The sequence below is a fragment of the Poromitra crassiceps genome (genome assembly GCF_964638095.1).
Source record: "Poromitra crassiceps genome assembly, chromosome: 6".
Lineage (NCBI taxonomy): Eukaryota > Metazoa > Chordata > Actinopteri > Beryciformes > Melamphaidae > Poromitra > Poromitra crassiceps.
This window is the reverse complement of record NC_139627.1, coordinates 5,570,998-5,593,231: the sequence shown is the minus strand read 5'-3', so window position 1 is coordinate 5,593,231 and position 22,234 is coordinate 5,570,998. Positions and strand designations below refer to the sequence as shown.

At 46.2% G+C, this 22,234-nt stretch overlaps 2 protein-coding genes across 3 annotated transcripts in view; both read right to left on the bottom strand.

Moving 5' to 3' along the window:
* Nucleotides 1–12,294, bottom strand: part of iqsec2b (IQ motif and Sec7 domain ArfGEF 2b) — a gene marked incomplete at its 5' end in the record, with an annotated part of 53,096 nt that extends 40,802 nt beyond the window's left edge. For both annotated transcript variants that reach the window (XM_083639347.1, XM_083639346.1), the window contains one exon: nt 11,849–12,294. In XM_083639347.1, coding sequence (XP_083495473.1) covers nt 11,849–12,294 — 446 coding nt within the window. The remainder of the gene's footprint in view (nt 1–11,848) is intronic.
* A 5,385-nt stretch (nt 12,295–17,679) lies between these two features.
* The window catches only part of magixb (MAGI family member, X-linked b), a gene marked incomplete at its 5' end in the record, with an annotated part of 59,241 nt that continues 54,686 nt past the window's right edge, over nt 17,680–22,234 (bottom strand). Inside the window, 2 exons of the mRNA XM_083639280.1 lie at nt 17,680–18,699; nt 18,904–19,428. Of these exons, the coding sequence (XP_083495406.1) occupies nt 17,960–18,699; nt 18,904–19,428 (1,265 nt within the window). The 3' untranslated portion in view covers nt 17,680–17,959. The remainder of the gene's footprint in view (nt 18,700–18,903; nt 19,429–22,234) is intronic.

The window sequence follows — 22,234 nt, the reverse complement described above, 5'->3', positions numbered from 1 at the left end:
ATCGTCCACATCTCTCCATCATTCAACCCTGCTCCCACTCTCTCCTCGCTCTCCTCTCTTCACTTCTCTCCTCTCTCTCTCTTTCTCTCTCTTTATTCTATGTCTCTCGCCCACAGGCTTCTTCACACAGAGGGAGCTCACGGCGTTCCCACGGTAACCAGTCTCCCTATTCTGCTCCGCAGAGCAGAGCAGAGCAGAGCAGAGCGTAGCACGCACGCGACTGTTTGACAAACATCCCACCCTCAAAGTGCCACTTAGTTGAATTGGGGAGGAGGAGAAGGAATAAAGTAATAGCTATATAAGAGCCCCAGCAGAGCCGGCCGGGGGAAAAGACTGTGGATAGAGAGTCTACCTGGGCGGATGAAAATCCAGGACCGATGCGGTAAATGGCGGAGAGAGGGTTTGCATATAAGCTGTGGAGCCGACGTGTAAAATTCCAAAACACTACTACACTACTACACGACTACTTCCAAGTCATATTCGGTTCCATCGAAGGAAAGGCATGTTTTAAAGGTCCCATTCCGTGCAAAAGCTGTTTTTACTTGTAAATGCATATATACTGCTGTCAGCCCTCCCTGTAATGAGTGGTCACACGCTCAGAACTGCCACAGTTGGATTTGTCCCTATCCAGCGTCCCTCTGCAGTCTCCTCCAAGCCACACCCCCAAACGCTTCGTTTGCCCAGAGGGGAATCTGGGGGAATCGGGACGTCACTAGCTTCCTCCTGCATACTGCGCGGGTCTCTCTCACACAAGCTACCTGCACCATTTAGTCTATAGCCACAAAATTAACACTTCTAGCTGGAGCGACGCCAACTGTACGTGATCCAGCAACTGCAGAGGTGCATTCGGTAAGTCTAGGCATTTTGAGATGTCCTCTTTAGCGTAGTACCGTTTAGTTAACGATAACTCGCAACCTAGCGTGCTGGTCCACAGACGCTAATCTGATTGGCCGCTGGGAGCCTGGGGCGGGCTCTCCCTCAGCGGCCAATGGGAACTGTTAGTTCTGAATATATTATAGAAACAAGCCGTTCTTGGGAAGCAACCAGAAGAGGGAGTGAGAACTCCGTCACAACAAACGGGTTTGCTATATTTTCGACAGATTAATCCAGAATCATGTTTTATGGACCAGAGACACACGTTTTTAAGAGGTTACAGCTGCACGAATTGGGACCTTTAAAAGGAAACTCGGATCCCACCTACACTCACATCATGCACTATCCTGATGTTTATCACATCTCTTTTCGTCCGCTTTCTACGTTTGTTTTATAGACTACTAGGGATATCACGATACTAGAATGTCGACTTTGATACCGATACTCAGGAAAATATCGATACTCGATGCCATTTTTCGATACCACGTGGGGGGGGGATGAAACACATGACACATGACAACACATCAAGAGGCATAAAAAATAAACAAAGACAGATGGACAGAGATGCACGCTTCTCCATAATCTAGGCCCGATAAAACTCATTAAAAACTTTGCACTGACAGCAGGTTACCCAGCCGCGCTGGAACTACTTTTAAGTAGGGGGTGCTGTAAGTAAGGGACTCTCAGTGTTGCCCGCAAGGGCAGTGGCTTAGAAAATTTTATGTTTTTTTTACTTTTAGCCATATTAGAGGAATATTTAATTTTAAATTAACATTAGGATTATACTGTTGTGATGTCATTATTCAGTATATTCTCCTCTTCTCTGCAGCATTACTCAATTTACCCTCAGGAATCAGGGACAGTGATAGCCTACCTGCTATTCCTCCCATCTTCTCTTTCTTTTTTTTTCAGTCTTGTCATCTCGTATCTCTTTCTCTTCACAAAGCTGGGATTTGACTGGCAGAGTCTCATTTGTGTCTCCGACTCCGTGAACAAAGTAAACACAGCTATGTAAACACTAGTTTCAACGTGAGGCTAAGTAAACAAAACTTCAGCATTTCCCGGGGTGCACGCTTCACACTACTGTGTGTATCCTATTTTTACCCAAGAACCACTGCGTTGAGCAAAGATCGTATATGGACAAGATATCCACTACACAGCACAGACTCATGCGCATAAACACAGTAGGCTAGAGCCAAATGCAACAATTTCTAAAATTCCATCTCTTGCCACCAGGGGGTGCTGCAGCACCCACAGCACCCAGCTTCCCGCGCGCTTGAGGTTACCCCTGCTCTACTAGTCATCAGCCTAGCAGAACATTTTGAGCTTGCTTGTTGAAGCCACAGATACCCACCAATGATAGGGAGGGAGAAAATCAGTGGTACGTTTGATTTCTCATTAAGAGATACCACTGCTGGTAACCATAATGTTACAAATGAGCATTATATCCGTTAACATTTTTTAGTATTGATACTTATTGATACTATCGATACCTGTTGCAAATGAGTATTGTATCCGTTTAATAGATATAGATTTTTTCGATACTATAGATACTTTTGACAACCCTATAGACTACAGAGAAATGTGCTGACCATATGTTCATTTATTTAGGTCCATTGGCTAGCTGGGGCTAGCTGATCACGCTATTATTGTTTTGTCTTGGTTTTCGTTTTTTGCTTTTTTATTCTTGTTGTTTTTTTGTTTTTTTGTGTTTTTGTTCTCATAGTGTTTTCTATTTTATTTCATTGCTTGTCTGTTATGTAATGTGTATATTGTTGTCTTGGACCCCAGGAAGACTAGCTGTCGTCTAGGGCCAGGGGGGATGATTCGAGCCACAGTGATGTTTAACCTGCAGCAGGTTTTAGATCACAAACCCTCGTCAGTCCGTGCCCCTCGTTAATAACCAAGCAAGAGAGCCAATCGCTGCTCTAATTCCCCCCATGGCGGTTGTTTGGGGCACCATCGTTATCTGCACACACAGCGCTGCCACTTTAACAGAGCGAATGAGTAACTTCACGGAGGGCCACGTGGCTGTTCTGAACTCGCTGCGAGGTGGAGGTGGAGGGAGGCGAACAGAAACACAATATTGTACCGCCTGGGGGAAAGCTTTGCAGTTTCCACAGCAACCACCATAGCTTTCACAATACTGGATCCTGGGCCAAGGACATTTCACTCAAAAACTTTCCTCTTCATCAGTACATTGTCTCTTCGTGGCCTCGAGGAGGATATTATGCGCGGAGCGATCATGTGCTGATAAGGCACTTGAGTGTATGCTAAATACAGAACGGTAGCCATGCGATCTGATGTGAACGGGCAGAGGGAAAGTCATGTGACCTGCGTCTCAATAAAAACAACCCCGCTCTGACCTGAGGGGGCACTGTGCGCATGGAGTGGAGTGTCTCAATGTGCTGAATATGAGCATGTGCAGAAAGACCCAGGGTCGTTGGTCAGGCCTTGGAGAGAGCATGCAGTAGTAGTAGTAGTAGAAAACTTTAATGTCCTCCAAGGAGGCAATTTGTTGTACAGCACAGTACATGAGGACACAGACACATTAAAATAAAAACATACACAACTCATAAAAATCATAAAATCATCTGTAGTGGTCAAAAATACTACAAAAATACGCAATAATGCTGTGTATTAAAGTGCACGTGTTAGCAGCCCTGCATATTTAAAGTGCATGTGTTAGCAGCCCTGCATATTTAAAGTGCATATCTGATAACAATAAAACAACAAATAAAAACTTCAGATTCCCTGAATCTCACATCTTATTTAGCTGGATGATTGACATGGGGATAAAGGAATGTTTCGCTCTGTTGGTTCTGATCTTGGGGTATGTGTACCTCCGACCAGAAGGGAGTAGCTGAAACTCTGCTGACAGTGGATGGGTTTTGTCTGAGCAGACCTTGTCTGCCTTCACGGTCAGCCTAGTCAAATACAGGTGGTGCAGGTCAGCCTGCTGTTGCCCCATGATTTTTCCACAGATCTTAACAATCTTTCCCAATTTATTTTTGCGAGTAACTTTGGAATGTCCGTACCAGCATACAATACAATAACAAAGAACACTCTCAATAAAAGACTTATAAAAAAGAGAGGCAGCTAGGGGTGGGCCATATAGCCCTAAAATAATATTTCAGGGTATTTCTGCGATAAGGATATTCTTGACAATATGACAAAATACTGAAAAATATTTGTGTTGTTCATTTCAAGAACATACAATTGCAACAAAATAAGTGTTATAGTTTTATGTGTCAGCATAAATGTAACAGTTTGCCTTTTATTATATTTCAAATATGCTTTAATTCAAATATTACTGTGGTTTGTTTACATGCATGCTTTTTTGTAACCAAACTAGAGCTGCAATGATTACTCGATTAATCGATTAGTCGATCGACAGAAAAATAATCGACAACTATTTTGATAATCGATTCATCGGTTTGAGTAATTTTTGAAGAAAAAAGGTCAAAATTCTGATTAAATGTGAATATTTTCTGCTTTCTTTACTCCTCTATGACAGTAAACTAAAACAAGACATTTGAGGGCGTCATCTTGGGCTGGGAAACACTGATCGACATTTCTTCACCATTTTCTGACATTTTATAGACCGAACAACTAATCGATTAATCGAGAAAATTATCGACAGATTAATCGATCATGAAAATCATCATTAGTTGCAGCCCTAAACCAAACCACTTCCACACTACTGAAGTCACTCCCCTTTTTGGAATTGACTCCGCTTTCGGCCATGCTTGTTGTTGCAAGTGCGTACGTCACACGGTGTGACGTGATTGCATCAAAGACGGAATATTGCAAAACATGATTAAAAAAAATGACGATATGAATTGTAAGGATATATCGTTAACGATACGACAGGGCCACAGCCTCATGTTTCCACTGGGCGACTGAGATTTGACAGGCTGTGACCTCTTAAATCCTGAGTGACATGTGTTTGTGAATGGATACAAGTCTAGTCCTCGATGTGGGGAGAAATATGATGTGCTGTGCTGAAGCCGGGAACACTCACACTGACACTGCACTCGGATTGGCTGACTGGAAGGATAAAAAAACACCACCCACACACATTTGCCTCCCACACACATCCATCATTTAAATTTACGTCAAGCAAAAACCACATCACGGTAAATCATTAGCAACATTTCTTCTTGGGCAAAATTTTTAATTGTAAGAATTCTCATTGGCCAGGCAGCTTCAGGATATTTTCTTTTCTAAAAAGTCAAGAGTCCAGAGAGAATAGAATAATGTTCCATCACATCACACAGACTGTGTGTGCAGCAGGTCAGTGTACAGCTGAGCTTATACCCACACATTTGCCTGGGGCGGACATGTTTTCTCTCCAAGTTGTATCTGCACTATACTAGCGACTATATCATCTAGGATACCATTCAAAATGCCTGAATCACCGTTGATCAAGTTCTCCGTTACGGCGCAAGGGGCCACAGTAAACACACTCAATCATCTAACCAGGGAAGTTATATATTCCTTCACTCGATAGAAGGAGGAGGGTGTGTGGAAGGAGAAATTAAATGAGAGAGAGAGAGAGAGAGAGAGAGAGAGAGAGAGAGAGAGAGAGAGAGAGAGAGAGAGAGAGAGAGAGGAGCACCAAAGTAATTTCTGCAGCTTCTCTGAGTCATATCTGCAGCAGTGGGAAACAGAAACAGCGAGGGGGAGACAGAGTGAGAGTGTGTATGTGGGTGGGTGTGTGTGTGAGAGAGAGAGAGAGGAACAGAGAGAGTATGTCATCAGAGAGAGAGAGAGAGAGAGAGAGAGAGAGCATGTGTAGTGTAGAGCTATACAAAATTAGCAAAATGCTTCCAGTGAAACAAAAGCCCGTCACCATTTCTCCACGTCTCCAAAACAGAATTAACGCCAATTCAGCGAGTGGAGAAGCAGCAGCCGACAAGCCCTGCACGAGGATGGAGAGAGAGAGAGGGAGAGGTAGAACATATTCAAGCAGAAAAGAGACACCTTCACGCTGCTCTTCTGAGCTTAATACGAACACTCCCACCATGCCAGGGAAAGCACAGAAAAGGAGGGGTGGAAAAGGAGATAGCTACGGTTCTGATTCTCGGTGTGTTATATAACTAACACTGCTCAGTGCATCAGCAGCACCACTCGCTCTGTCGGCCCCAGACCTCCACGTCCACGCTGGCCCGGCCTGCCCGGCCTCTCCTCCTCCGCCTCCCGTGGCGCGAGACGCACGATGTGGACGCACGCCTTCAGCCCGCGCAGCGAGCACCGTCACATGACTCCAGCTATGACCGCCGTCTGCAGGGTCACATTAACTGTCTAATAATGGACATCCCAGGTGATCTCCTTAAACACACACATGCACGCGCGCGCACGCACACGCGCGCGCACACACACACACACACAGACACACACACACACACACGCACACACACGCACACACACACGCACGCAGCAGTAATTATCACCTCTGGACAGCGGTAATTATACTCTGGTCACACTAATTCATCTCTCTTGCGCCTTCTGTGCGCCTCGCTCCCTGTTTCACACCATAGTGTGCACTCACACAGGCGCAGTGTTAACTTGGGAGGGTTACTTTTAAAACGTATGAGATTTGCACACACACACACACATACACACACACACACACACACACACACACACACACACACACACACACACGACCTATCCCAAAATAACAACAACAACAACAACAACAACACATCTGGCACACTGGCCATGCGGTCGGTCAGCAGCACTCCTGCTGGTCAGAGCAGGGACTTGACGTCAGATCAGACTCACATCGTTCACACACACTGACGTGAATGGCGGGGGAGGGACGTTATTTGGGACAGCCGCTTGTGGCGCACCGTAGTAGGGTTTGGCAAATATATCAACATTATATCGATATATTGCGATATGAGACTAGATATCGTCTTCGATTTTGGATATTGTAATATGGCGATATGGCATGAGCGTTGTCTTTTCCTGCTTTTAAAGGCTGCGCTCCACTAAAGTGATGTCATTTATTTCTGAACGTACCCTGCTGTTCAAGCTGTTCTATCATGTGCCTTTCACTTAGTCATTATATCCACATTACTGATGATTACGGTGTTGATCAGAAATCTCCTTGTGTGAATGTTTTGTGAAAGCATCAATGAGGAAGGAAGGAAACCCTGTGGTTGTTTGTTGCACCTTATTGTGATCATCACTGTCTTGTTTTAATAAAAGAGCTTGTGACAGCTCAGGGTTTATTGCCTTTTCTTCTGTCTGGAATCAAGAGAGAACAGAGAGAACAGAGACAACAGAGAGAACAGAGGGCAGCGATCACAACTCCTGCTGGACCAACCACAACTAATTGGACAGAAACAAACACAGATCTCTAAGGCTTGGCTACTCTGCCCCCCCCCCCCCCCCCCCCCTCTTCTCTCTCCTCTCTCTCTCTGTCTCTCAGCTGTGCTCTCTCTCTCCTCTCTCTCTCTTCTCTCTCCTCTCTCTCTCTGTCTCTCAGCTGTGCTCTCTCTCTCCTCTCTCTCTCTCTCTCTCCTCTCTCTCTCTTCTCTCTCCTCTCTCTCTCTGTCTCTCAGCTGTGCTCTCTCTCTCCTCTCTCTCTCTTCTCTCTCCTCTCTCTCTCTGTCTCTCAGCTGTGCTCTCTCTCTCCTCTCTCTCTCTCTCTCTCCTCTCTCTCTCTTCTCTCTCCTCTCTCTCTCTGTCTCTCAGCTGTGCTCTCTCTCTCCTCTCTCTCTCTGTCTCTCAGCTGTGCTCTCTCTGCCCCCCCCCCCCTCTCTCCTCTCTCTCTCTCTGCCCCCCTCTCTCCTCTCTACCTCTCTGTCTCTCAGCTGTGCTCTCTCTGCCCCCCCTCTCTCCTCTCTCTCTTTCTGCCCCCCCTCTCTCCTCTCTCTCTCTCTGCCCCCCCCCTCTCCTCTCTCTCTCTCTGCCCCCCCCTCTCCTCTCTCTCTCTCTGCCCCCCCTCTCTCTCTCTGTCTCTCAGCTGTGCTCTCTCTCTCTCCTCTCTCTCTCTCTGTCTCTCAGCTGTGCTCTCTCTGCCCCCCCTCTCTCCTCTCTCTCTCTGCCCCCCCTCTCTCCTCTCTATCTCTGTCTCTCAGCTGTGCTCTCTCTCTCTCTCCTCTCTCTCTCTCTCTCTCTCAGCTGTGCTCTCTCTCTCTCTCCTCTCTCTCTCTCTCTCAGCTGTGCTCTCTCTCTCTCTCCTCTCTCTCTCTGTCTCTCAGCTGTGCTCTCTCTCTCTCCTCTCTCTCTGTCTCTCAGCTGTGCTCTCTCTCTCTCCTCTCTCTCTCTCTGTCTCTCAGCTGTGCTCTCTCTCTCTCCTCTCTCTCTCTGTCTCTCAGCTGTGCTCTCTCTCTCTTCTCTCTCTCTCTGTCTCTCAGCTGTGCTCTCTCTCTCTCTCCTCTCTCTCTCTCTGCCCCCCCCCTCTCTCCTCTCTCTCTCTCTGCCCCCCTCTCTCCTCTCTCCTCTCTCTCTCTGTCTCTCAGCTGTGCTCTCTCTCTCTCTCCTCTCTGTCTCTCAGCTGTGCTCTCTCTCTCTCTCTCACTCTCTCTCTCTCAGTAACAGATGGTAAATCAGTGTGTGTGTTCCAACCTCTTCTCTTTTAGAGTGAGGCATGCTGGGATAAGGTCGTTCACTCGCTTTCCTCCCCCTTGTCGTCTTTTTTCTCCCTCTCTGGCCCTCTCTCTCTCTCCCACACCTCCCTTCTGTCTCTCTCTCACTCTGTGCTCAGAGCCATATTTAGAGAGGCATGGTGTGTGTCACAATGTGTGTCCAAAATTCACCGTTATTTGAGTTCATACAGTCATTAAATAAAAATGCAATATAAATAAGATGTTAAAAGAGTAACATTGATTTTAAAAAAAATCTAAAATATAATACCACCTTAAAATAATGTTACTTTGGTTAAAAATAGGGCTGTCACAATACTAGAATTTCTCACTTTGATACCGATACACAGGAAAATATCGATACAACCATTTTCGATAGCACAGGAGGAGAAATTACAACACATAAGAGGTATGAAAATAAACAAAGACAGATGGACGGACAGACGTGCACGCTTCTCCATAATCTAGGCTCAATAAAACTTCGCACTCACACAGCAGATTAGCCCTGCTCTAGTCATCAGCCTATCAGAACACGTTTAGCTTGTTGAAGCAACAGATATCTACCAATGATAGGGAGGGAAAATTCTATAGTGGATAAAGTCCTTATTCACGGGGGCTATATGACTCCAATAACCCCGATTCTGCATGTGGTCCAAGAGGCACACTTGGTAATTGTCTCTCGTTAGTTTTATATATTTGTGTAGAATGTTTGTCGATGTGCCTTTACATGGACAATGTGATACGTTTTAAGTATTGTATTTATTTATTAGAGTTCAATTTTGGTTTGATATTTTGAACCTTTTATGGCCTTTTTTGTGTGTGTAGTTTTCACGGTGTCTGCTGACAAAAGAGAGAGAGAAAGAGAGAGATAGAGAATAAACCAAAAAGACATCCATATAATCCGTGACCACGGTTTCAGCGTAGCTACAGGAGCTTTTATCACTGACTGGCCTAAGCTAATAGGCCAGTGTTGAGCTAGCGCCAACATGGCTCTAGTCTTTATTAAATATGACACTTCATTATCATCCGCTTGTCTTGGGTCTCTGGATCCAAAAATCAGCTGCCATCGCTACAAGCAATTAACAACACAAGGGAGGCTTGGCGAGATCTTTAGATTTGCAATTCATCACGGCGTTTAACACCCACACATAACTAATATATGCTTCTGTCTAATGACTAACTCACCCCATGGTGGGGGGGTGGCAGAGAGGCAGAGTGTAGAAAAAGACTCACCAAATCCCCTATTGATTAGAGTGGTCTTTTTCTACACTCTGCCTCTCTGCCACTCGACCACTCTAATCAATAGGGGATTTGGTGAGTCTGAACCAGCCATTGATGAGGGGATTGGGACCATAAAAGGTCAGACACAGGGAGACCATAAACCATAAGCCAACTAATAATCCCTAAGACGATTATGTCTTGAGGCATTTTTATTGCGTTCACAACAAGGACCAATGGCTCCTGTCACTTCCTGTGTCACACAGAATGTAACCCTCCATTTTCACTATGGTGTTTTTCCACATGGATCGCTGCCTACTCACAAAGCTTAATGCCTGCAGAACAAAAGCAGTCTCTCTCCGTCGGTGTGAGTGTGAGTGTGAGTGTGTGTGTGTGTGTGTGTGTGTGTGTGTGTGTGTGTGTGTGTGTGTGTGTGTGTGTGCTTGTGTGTGTGCGTGGTTAGGTAAGGCAAAAAGGAGAACAGGTTTACTTGCTGTTGCCAAAGCTGTGTACTTTCAGCACTCTCACTTCAGGTCAACCTCAAGCTTCAGTCTTTGGCCAAAAGGTTTCTTTTAGAAACCAACCAACCTACAGCTCAGAGTGACGAGGTCAGCGAAGAAAAGCACAATTTGAGCAAATAGTGGGTGGATTCGTCATGCTAGAGGGCTTCACCGGTCCACAAAGTTCAAATCAAAGACAAAAACACAGCCATATCCTTCTTCCTAGTACCAAAGATTTCCTCTGCACACTACTATGTAACCGTGCGTTCATGTGCTCCTCCGATACATCGTATTTACCGTATTTAGGAGTTGTGAGCACATGAACGGCCCTTCAATGTCGTATTTACGAGTGGGAATTTCGGGAAATTCCGATGATACACGAGTTTCTGAGCAGTGACGCTGCGTGAGGATTCGGGACTACAACAATGGCGGAAAGTATGGAGTCCGTGTCACCAATTGACTGTACATAAAAACTGAAGGCTAAAAGTTATATATATCGTTATTCTGTTCATAGCTATCATTTATTTTAGTAGTTGCACTACATGTCCTATGTAGCTATACCATAATGACCCGCTACTGGTAAGAGAACACACCAGCCATGAGAAAACAACCTTACTTCTGGCGTCCTTGTTTGTTGCTCTTCCCGACCAAGAGCACTTGAACGGTGTCTTGTCGTAATTACCACGTCACTGCTGGTAAATACGATATATCCGAGGAGCACATGAATGCACCATAACTATAATTACCTCACATAATCGACCAAAAACATCAAATCCCTTCACAAACAAAATCAGCAAACACACACACGCACGCACGCACGCACGCACACACGCACACACGCACACACACACACACACACACACACACACCCACCCACAATCCTCCAGCGCTCAGCATATTTCCTCAAAGTGGGGTCAAAGAACTTACATAAGAACTGAAGGCTAATAGGTTGTTCCATTGCAACATGGGGAGCACGACATTTCCTGGCAACGCTCACCCTATTCTGCTTCTGATTGGCTGGTCATGGCTCTGGGCTCTTGTCCCATTGGCCCAAGGAGGTATTTTCAGGCCAAAATGGTGAACGGCCCTTCAATGTCGTATTGAAGGGCCGAAAAATTGCTGTTGTCTCTTGCCTTCTATGCTCTTGGGTGGTGTATTAAAATACCTCTTCTTATGTTTAGCCGCATTCCTGGGAGGATTAGCTTTCATGACTGGAAAGTCTTCTGTCTGTCATTATTTGGTTTAACCTCGTAAAACATACAGTCAATCGTTAAATATTAGTCTTAAGACCAGGTGCCAGATGGATGGTTTTAGCTGCCTTGCAAGGTTACACCACTACAGTGTATCATATCAGTGAACATGAACAATCTCCTATTCACCTTATGTAGCCCCGCCCACTTGACCCAGTTGTGCGATGACTTCCTGTTCAAAACACCGTCTTGTTTTACCTGCTCACTAGTACTGTACTGTCACAGGAAGTGTCAACACAAGAGGAAGTAACTGGCTGAGGTCTGTGTTGGAACATAAGGTGAATAAGATGAGATGAAGCTGCACTGATCATCATCATCATCATCATCATCATCATCATCCGTTGTTGGCTCCTGGATCAATTAAGCCAACAGAGGAGGCGTGTTTTGCAGTAATAAGAGAACTTACTTTCTGCGTATGGTGGAGCTGGCGTTGGTGTCGGTGCTGTCGGTGCGGTCCAGCCTGCCTCGGTCTCGCTCGGTGGTGGTGGAGCCGCAGGACAGGCCTCGGGTCAGCTTGGTGTGGCTCCTCCTCTCCCTGCCGGGCGCCGGCGTCGTCGGGGCGGCCGGCACCGCTGTCGCCGGAGCCGGCGGGGTGCTGCCATTCCCACTGGGCAGGCTCAGCGGCTGGCTGTGGTTCTGCTCGGGGGCGTCGGAGCCACCGGCGGCGGGCCGCGGCGGCGAGCGCTCCGACTTCAGGCCCTGGTTCTCCTGGCTGACCCGGTCCAGCTGGCCCTCCAGCTCCTCGATGCGCCGGCGCTGGGTCTCCAAGAGCTTGGCCTGGCTCTCGATGATGTTGTTGAGTTCCAGGAGGTACTCCACTGCCCGGTTGGGGCTCTCTGGGCTGGTCTCCATGGTTGGGGAGCCCCTGTCTCGCTAGGGTGCCGCCGTCGTCGCCACGCTGCGGGTTCAACCCCCCCGCAGGGGCAAAATCCACCCCCCCCACCAGCCCTGGTGAGCGGGGGGGAGGGAGGGAGGGACGGGGGGCGGGGGCTCTGGTGATGAACTATGCGCTTCAGAGGGGTCAGAACCAATAAGTCACAAAGATAAAGATGTAGAGGATTTCAGAAGGACTACATCTCCCCAACACTTTGGGGCAATAATGAGCTGATTATAGCCACTCAACGTCTATTAAAAATGTTACAATGCAGAGAAGAAGAAAGTTCAAAGTCCAAAAAGAAGCTAAAGACACCGTTGATTGTCTGATTTCCTAGAGTCATTATCAGCCTGTGAGACCATGCCGGATCAGCACAGTGCAGGTCCAGAGTTTGGAGCATCATGGTGGATTGCAATTCATCAACCAAAATCTTAATAACAGAAGGAGAGCGGTTGGGGAGTGGGATGAGGTAGGGAAGTATGAACTATACGATTTCATAAACACCACTAATGAGCTCCCAGGATTGCTTCTACAACAACTCTGAGTAAAACTCCAATTTACGAAAGAAACGGGAGGAATAAGTGGAATCTCGATCTACCCGCTGACTTCTGACACAGTAGTAGTACCCTGCTCGTCAACGTGTTCGTTTCGTTCAAAGACAAAGCAGTAACCTTAGGCTATTTCTTTCCTAAAATAGATCAGTTATCCTCTTGCCTGCTCGACATACGGGGGGAGGGGATATGGGGGGGAGAGGGATATGGGGGAGTGATGCTCGTTCTGATCCCCCACTAATTATTATTCTCTGTCAATCATTACATAAGCTGAAAAATCCTGTTCCCTCCCACGTTCAATATCCCCGCAGTCTATCATCGTCGCTTTCAACCCATGGCTTGATGTGTTTTTATCAAGCACAAAGTAAGCACGACGGGCGCTTTACGAATTTCATCCTCGAGGACCAAATCGTGCCCTCGCGGCTCCGGCCAAACTACATCCAAGTGACTTAAATTCAGTTTACTTCCGACCAAAAAGACTGCACAGTTTACCTGCGCGTCACACATCCATAAAGAATTGGTCTCGCGTCCAAAACTCGAAGCCTCCGAGAGGAAAGTCCAACAAGTATCAAATTGTTTTGACTGTCCGAAAGTCTCAGATATGCATAATCACTATAGCCTAATATTCATACTTTTGCGCGTGCCGCTTTTGATGCTAAACTCGATGCTCTAAACAAACCGCGTGTCCCACCTCTTTGAAATGAGTAGATTAGAATTGGTAATCCATGCAGGAATACAGCGGTGTCTCCGTGATGGTGGTGGCGCAGAAACAGAGAGGTTTCACTCCTTGCGCGTCGGAACTGCAATGGTGCGTGCGTGGCGTGCGCCTTTTCCTTCAGGAGTGCACCTGCACCAGTGTGTGTCAAGCTAGCCAGAATGAATAATGAACTTCCGCTCAAAACCTTCAAAATAAAACTACTGAACTACTGATCTGTTGCAACGTCTTTTGTAAAATGTAGGCAGAGGCTACTTAAGTGAACTAGCGAAGTGAATGTATTTGAAGTTAAATATATAGCATAACACTACTAGCGTAAATTAAAACACTTGTTATTTTGAATTTAAAATAACCCGATTGTTCTAGCATACTTACTAAAATTTTGGCTAACTGTGGCTGGCTTGACACAGCTCAGGATCCCTGCTGTTCCATTGTGCCAGTCCAGTCCGGAGCGCACATGTACAGACTATAGACCAGTGGGTGTCAGCGTGGGGCCCGGGGAATACATGGGTCCTTGAGGAAACCCAGGGGGTCTGACTATATGGCACACGTGCTGTAAATGTCAAGTCAATCAAAAATAGCTTTAAAGGTGAACGTGAAAAGTAGGTTATAATGGATAGAATAATTATAATGACAATGCTGGTGAGGGACTTCAGCTTCAGCACCGCGGACAGCGGCCGTTGTGGGGCAGAAGAGGTGACCACAGATGGTGACAGACCATTGGTGAAGGGCAGGCATAATAGACTAATAAGCTGTTCATTACACTCATGACACACAGGGCGGACTGGGATCATAATTCAGGCCGGGCGGGCATTAGATACCAAGCAGGCCAGGCCGATACCGGCCGACGCGCGTGCCAGCATCCGAAGGGCACCGGCGAAAAAATTGGGCCGTTTGAAGCTCAATTTGGGCCGTTTGAAGCCAGATTTGGGCCATTTGAAGCCCAATTTGGGCCGTTTGAAGCCCAATTTGGGCCGAGTCCAATTTTACAATGAGATGCACCCACTTTAACCCTGAATAAAGTAATAAAACCACTAGTAAACCAGTAGGCGGCGCCTGGCCTGCTGTTCAGTGAGTGGCCTGACCTCGGGCACCATTTTTTTTTTTTTTTTTGCAGGCCAGGCCAGGCCACCGGACACACACACACACACACACACACACACACACACACACACACACACACACACACACACACACACACACACACACACACACACACACACACACACACACACACACACACACACACACACACACACACACACACACACATTTATATATGATTAAGGGGCCTTGATGTGAAAAAGTTTGAGAACCACTATAGGCTATGACGATGCCTATGGCTACCTGAAACAGTGAATTTGAACTAGTGTTACAACCTATTATTTATTTAAAAAAAAAACATATTCCCCTATATTAAAGTTGGAAAGATTTATTTGAAGTGAAGTTTGTGTAAAAAAAAGGGCCAGACTCTGACTTGAAAGCCAGTGCACTGAATAGCATTACGGATCCACTAGAGTTATTATTGCAGTGAAATTTTGCCTCTGAGCTGAGCTGCCATGAATTGAATGATGTTGCTAAGATATCAGCGAGAGAAAGACGCCTCAGAGTGTTATTTTTAGTAACATTACTTAAGTGCTCATATCCGATCTGAGACACGATGGTTATAAAAGACCCCTCCCTCTCTCTCTCTCTCTCTCTCTGTATGTCTCAAACAGGTGAGGCTATTCTGCTGTACCAAACTAATATTAGAAAGAGGGGGGAGTACGCATGGCAAAATGTAACATCCCTGCTCTCGCAAAGAGCCGGGTAAATAATTGATTTGTGGCTTTACCTTCTCTCACTCACGGCTCATTCATCCTTAACCATGAATTGCATTTTACATTCTGCCAATGTTCTTCAATAGGCCTATATCCTTCAACACCCTCTCTCTCTCACACACACACACACACACACTTGAAGGATTTATTTATGTCCACATAAAGACAAGTATAAGAGGATTATAAACACTATTAATGCAGTCAGTCACACACACACACACACACACACACACACACACACACACACACACACACACACACACACACACACACACACACACACACACACACACACACGCAGGCACTTTCCTCAGACCAAATCCTCCTATCTTTCCTAAATATACGTTTGCTGCCATCTACTGTCCGTTATAGCAGTTGGTCTTTTCCTGTTCAAACCAAACAAGCTTTAATAGAAGAAAGACATGCAGGACCGCTGAGAAAATTGCACCAGCAGTTTTATTTGCAATTCTTTTCAGAACTTCTTTACAGTTTATAGCCATAAATATCTCCCTTAGGAAATGAAAATCTAAAAAAAAAAAAAAAAAAAAAACATTAGCAAACATTACAAAATAAGACTCATGTAGGCTACCAAGCTACACTCTACTGGTCATTGGTTTGGGAAATGGAAATGATTGATTTGTTTACCTACTACCTTGTGCCATTCTGGGTAGCATAACAATAAAAATGAATGGGCAGGGCACACCGAGCAGTTCATCTCACGTCTCTGGTTTGTTAGATTTGAGATCAATATGAAAGGAATGACTTCACAGCATCACAACCTTTGGATAACTATATGGACTGGTAACAAATAAGAGGTGCACAGAAGCTTCCACCAGTCTGAGGGGGTCTCCTCATGCTGCTGCCACAGCATGGCATCATCATCAGCGTGAACAATGATTAGAATCAACTCCTGTGGTGTGAAAGTGTTGTGAAGTCACTCTGTAGCTTTTCTTCCTAATGGCTTATCTAGAGCAAAGTATCTGAAAACCTGAGTACTTCAAAAAAGATCGTCTTGTAGAAAAATAACATCTCACAGTATCCAAGACATGATTGGCTCCTGTTTCCCCCCAAAAATAGGATGTTGAAAAAGAGAGCAAAACAAAAACGATGTGCGATTTTGTCATTTCGGATGCAACACTGCGCTCAGGTGTTTTGCAGAGGCGGAACCATATGCATTCTATTTGTGTATGAACGGTTCGATCCTCTTATGGCATAACTGAAGTTACTAAATGGCCCGCCCACTTCTCATGCATTAGAGACCTCAGAGCAAGGGGGTTTTTCACAGTAAGAAAAATCAGTGGTTAGGATAAAGTGGTTTGTGTTACCAAGGCAACTGTACAGTACGTGGCACTATGGGTACAACAACTCTCTAGAATCTAGATAGTGGTTTTGTTCTGACCCCGGGATACACAATATTAACAGTACTGGAAATATGCACACATTGGACGCATACTTTTGGCATCTTTTGTTGACTTGTGAAGAAGGGTATAGGACACAGAACATCCTAAACCACACACACTCAAGCAGCATATTAGAAAAACATTCATTTTTATGAAAACATGGGCAGGATACAATATAGTTCTTAGTCTGTGTTTACACTTTGATCCGTCACAAAAGCTATAATATATCAATTTTAACTCTATGCTTTGTCACACAAGGATAAATATGAATGGGTAGCATATTACGTTGTATCTTGTATATAGGCTTATCATGATGTATTCCACTATAATTTATACAAATCCGGCCTGGGCTCCAGTAAGTATAGTATTTACAATAGGCTCTGTCATTTATTTCTCTACAAATATTTACAGAATATAGATTTCACACTTGCCGTCAAAAAGGATTTGCATCGAAATTCATCACAATCAAAGAATCAGATACGTGGAACAACATTACGAGTCGAGGCAAGTGTCCACATGGAAGGATAACACGAAACGGATATCGTACAAATATAGTACCACACCTTCCTCTCAAAACCATATCTACATGGCATGGTGGTGGCTATGGATGGCTGATAGTCTTGGACAATTGCATTATTATTGCTGAGTATCTTCATGAGGTATACGTGAATGTCTATGCCGTCTTTCTACAGTAGGGGGAGCTTCGGAGAGCAAGACGGTCTGCTAAGGTAGCTACCACAAGAGGCAGACACGAACGGGAACTAGGTTAAACCAAGGTGTCTGCAACACCTCTTGTTGTCCTGGAAACGTCTAGATCACACACACGCCGAAGATCTAACGAGAGGGAGGAGAAATAAGGAGGGCAAGACAGCCCGTGACTTCACATTATATATGTTGGCCCCACCATTTACAAATGAAAATTATCACCATTGTTGGCATGTAATTATCAACAGCCAGAAGTCGGCTGTAAAAAGGCACAAAGAATATTACTTTATAGATATCAAAGTGGCCGAGAGAAAAACATGAGCGTTGGTGGTGTGTGTGTGTGTGTGTGGCTGCAGGAAACAAGCAGAACAGTGTGAAAACTACCCGCTGGGAGTTCACGTGTGAATTGGAAAGTCAGCGACCTATTCGGTTAGTCTCACATCCTACGAAAGTCAAGAGACGGCGCTTCTCCCTCCTCTGCGTCCCGTCCGTCTGCCGGGCAGCCTGTTCTCCTCCACGACCCGGGCCACCCGCCGGCGCCCGGGTGCGAGCCAGGGGCCCGGCAGCACCGCCTCCCCGCGCCCGTCCGTTAGGGAGAGGCCCGAGATGCTGGCGGCCGACACGCTGCTGACGTCAGAGAGGCTGCCTCCCGACTCGGACTCGGTGTCGCCGGGCTGCTCCGCGGACAGCGCCGACACCAGGAAGGAGAAGGGCCTCCTCTCAGACGCCGGGTCGACTCTAAAAAGGCCCGTCAGAGGCCTCTCATCATCATCATCATCATCCTCTCCCTGCCTCTCCTCCTGCTGCTCGCTCCCTCTGTCTTCTTCACCTCTGCCATCCCGCTCTCTCTCTCGCTCCCTCACACCTTGGGTCTCTCGCTCTTTGGATTCCTGCGCTTCCCTGTACTCGGCTCCCATGTCCCAGTTTTCCTCCTCCTCTTCCTCCTCCTCCTCCTCCCCCTCCTCCCAGTTTAGTCTGGGACTGGGCAGCCGCTGGTCAGGATTGGGAATGGGTAGTATAACAAGCTCCTCCCTCTCTCCTGTCTCCAGCTCCACATTCTTCCCCGTCTCCTCCGCCTCTTCTTCCACCCTCTCCTCAACAGTTTCCTCCTCGTGCTCCTGCCTTTGCTCCTCACTCTCTGGCCTCCTCACCCTCACCTCACTCTCTGGCCTCCTCACCCTCACCTCACTCTCTGGCCTCCTCACCCTCACCTCACTCTCTGGCCTCCTCACCCTCTCCTCACTCTGTGCCCTCCTCCCCCTCTCCTCACCCTCCTCCCTCCTCACCCTCTCCTCACCCTCCTCCCTCCTCCCCCTCTCCTCACTCCTCCCCCTCTCCTCACCCTCCGCCCTCCTCTCCCTCTCCTCACTCTCTGGCCTCCTCCCCTTCTCCTCACTCTCTGGCCTCCTCACCTTCTCCTCACTCTCTGGCCTCCTCACCTTCTCCTCACTCTCTGGCCTCCTCACCTTCTCCTCACTCTCTGCCCTCCTCCCCCTCTCCTTGCTCTTCCTCTCCCGCCTCCCCCTCTCCCTTGATCTCCCCCTCCCTGTCCCTCTCCGTCTGACGTTATCATCTGCATTCCTGAGGGCGTCCCGGGGTAAACTCAGAGCGCCTCTCTTTCTCCGCCTCCCATCCCGGGCCATCTGAGACCCCCCATCGCCCCGCCCCTCACGCTCAGAGGCGGGGCTCCGCACCCCCGAGGAGCCTCCTCCTCCTCCTCCTCCTCCTCCTCCTCCCTCCGAGTGCCGTCGTCTCCGTCTCCTCCCGTCCGCGTTCCCCTTTTCCCGTCCTTTCGAGGACCCGCTCCTTCTCTTCTGCTTGGAGCTGCTGCGCCCCCTCTGCTTGGCGGGGTCTACTGCAGCCACACTCTGCTCCTTGGGGGGCTGCGGGGGGGAGGGGGAGGTGACTCTGCGCTTACGGCCTGGACCCACACGGGAGCGGAGGGGGAGAGAGGAGGGACAAACAGATCGGACAGGCAGGTAAGAGACAGAGAGAGCAGGATCAGAGAGCACTCTGTAATCTGCTATTAGGGAAAGAGCTGCATTAGTTCAGCTTGTATAGAGAGGCAAAGTGACCGCCTACCTCCTGCTTCAGCACTGTACCAGAGATTTTCATACGCCATTTATTTTCCCATAGACATTTCATAAAATGCTTGCACAGATATATTTAGAAACAGGAGAGATCACATAACATTTAACTCGGACCAAAACGTAAAAAAAATTGCTGATTTAAAGAAAAGAAAAAATTTATGTAGTTTTTTTTAATTTTGGTCCGAGTGAAATGTTCTACGGTCTCCCCCGGTTCTAAATATAGCTGAACCGTTTGGTTTGACGAAGTAAAACTATTTTTTATAAGCATTTTAAGAAATGTCTATTGGAAAATAAATGGTGTATCAAAATCTCTGGTACAGTGCTGAAGCAGGAAGTAGGCGGTCAGCTGCTCTTCTCTTTTAATGCAGCCTTCAGATAACCCTTCAATATAAAATACAACACAGATCTGATTATCAGTATAATAGCGCCATTGGACTCTAATGCCACTTCCTGGGTTTAACGATTTAACGCTCTTTCATATTGTGGGGCCTATTGAATGTCATTCAGAGCTACAGTATGGTTGGTGTTCAGTGCTGGAGGCAAGCAATCAACCCTGATGCTTTTCATGTCTACATAATTACTGCAACTGATGACGACCAAGACGATCACAATCTCACAATGAGGACAACCGACACATGCAGTGACACATGTGTAAGGCAGGGGTTCCCAAACTTTTTTGGCTTGTGAGTGGCCCTATTTTGACGTCACAAAAATCTAGGGACCCGAGACATTTCAAATTCCAGTACACCATCGATAATATTATCAGTGACATCGTCAGTGATGTCACATAATGCTTCTTTTCCCCCGCGGAATTCTGAATTTAATCTGAGAATTCTGACTTTAATCTAAAAATTCTGACTTTTTTCTCAAAATTCTGGCAGTAATTTCAAATTCGGGCTTTAATCTCAGAATTCGGACTTCATTCTCAGAATCCTGATTTAAAGTTATAATCTAAAAGATTGTAATCTAAAAAAAAAAGAGAGTCACTCACAATGTTGATTGAGGCTATGTTCATTTGGATGAAGCCTTTGCAGTAGATTAGTGACATTATGTGACATTACACTGTTTGGATCTCACCTGCAATTACCACCCACCGCCATAGGTGTCACCCAAGAGAACAAAACTGAAATCTTAGAGATGATCACTTTAAACTCAAAACTAGCAAGTGACCCTAATAATCTTTGGTAATATTAAATTGTATGTGGTGTAAAAAAAAAATCAAAAAAATCAGGCGACCTTATTTGAATTCCAGACGACCCCACTTAGGGTCGTGACCCTAAGTTTGGGAACCACTGCTGCTGTAATGTGTTTTCACTCTAATCAAAGACAACAGGGGGGACTGAGTAGAGGGATGTTAGAGAGACAGAAAATGGGAGAACTAACAGGAACAATTACCAACCGCGTATTCTCTGTCCGTCCAATGACATAGAAGCAAGGCTCGCCTAGCTTGGAGTTGGTCATACAGAGAGACAAGCTGGAGAGCTCCACTGAGAGAGGGAATGAAAGAAAGAAAGAAAGAAAGAAAGAAAGACAGAAGGAAAGAAAGAAAGAAAGAAAGAAAGAAAGACAGAAAGAAAGAAAGAAAGAAAGAAAGAAAGAAAGAAAGAAAGAAAGAAAGAAAGAAAGACAGAAAGAAAGAAAGAAAGAAAGAAAGAAAGAAAGAAAGAAAGAAAGAAAGAAAGAAAGAAAGAAAGAAAGAAAGAAAGAAAGAAAGAAGTGGAGCAGAAAGGAAAGGAGCGTTAGGAAAGCAGAGAGGGAAAGAAAAGATACAGGCCAAATGTAGAAGAAAAGATAAAAATAAAGAGATAAAATGAACCAGAAATGGGGGTAGGATGTTAGAAAGTATCCAAGAGAAGAAGAGAATAGATTACACACACCCAAGAAAAACCACACGCAGGTGCTGAAGTAAGAGGTGCAGGTTTAGGAGCAGTCATCTGAGAAAATGTAATGGAAGCTTTGTGGAAAAGCTATCGTGCTATCGTGCTATCACCCACCCAGGACATCGACTCTTCAGGGCCCTAAGCTAACGTGCTATCACCCACCCAGGACATCGACTCTTCAGGGCCCTAAGCTAACGTGCTATCACCCACCCAGGACATCAACTCTTCAGGGCCCTCCCCCGTGGCAAACGCCTGATGTCTGGCAGTAGCAGAAGAACCTCTCGTCACAGGGACAGCTTCTACCCAACTGCCATCCGCCTCTTCACCGAGATCCGAAAGCCCCCCCAAATCAGGACTTTGATGCCCCCTGAGCACAACCGGCTCTGCAACGACTGGACATGGACATTATCCCACGGAACACTATCCTAAAAATAAGCTTGTTTTGTACGTGCAGGCTGTCGAGGCAGCAGGGCGTGTGGAAAAAGCGACTGAAGCGATCTTAGTCAATACTGAAACCAATTTAAAAAAAGTAATGACTTAGTTAATAGTTATACATAAAAAAATATGAAAATAGGATCCAGGTTGAAAAATACAGAAATTCTCCTTTAAAGGACTTTTACCAGACATTTTACATGGACATTATCCCACGGACGCTATCCTACCTCTACATCCCCCCCCCATTATATGTCGCAAAAATTGCAAATTTCCTGGAGGGACTTAACATACATCTCCTGCTACAAACAGACACGTCATCTAT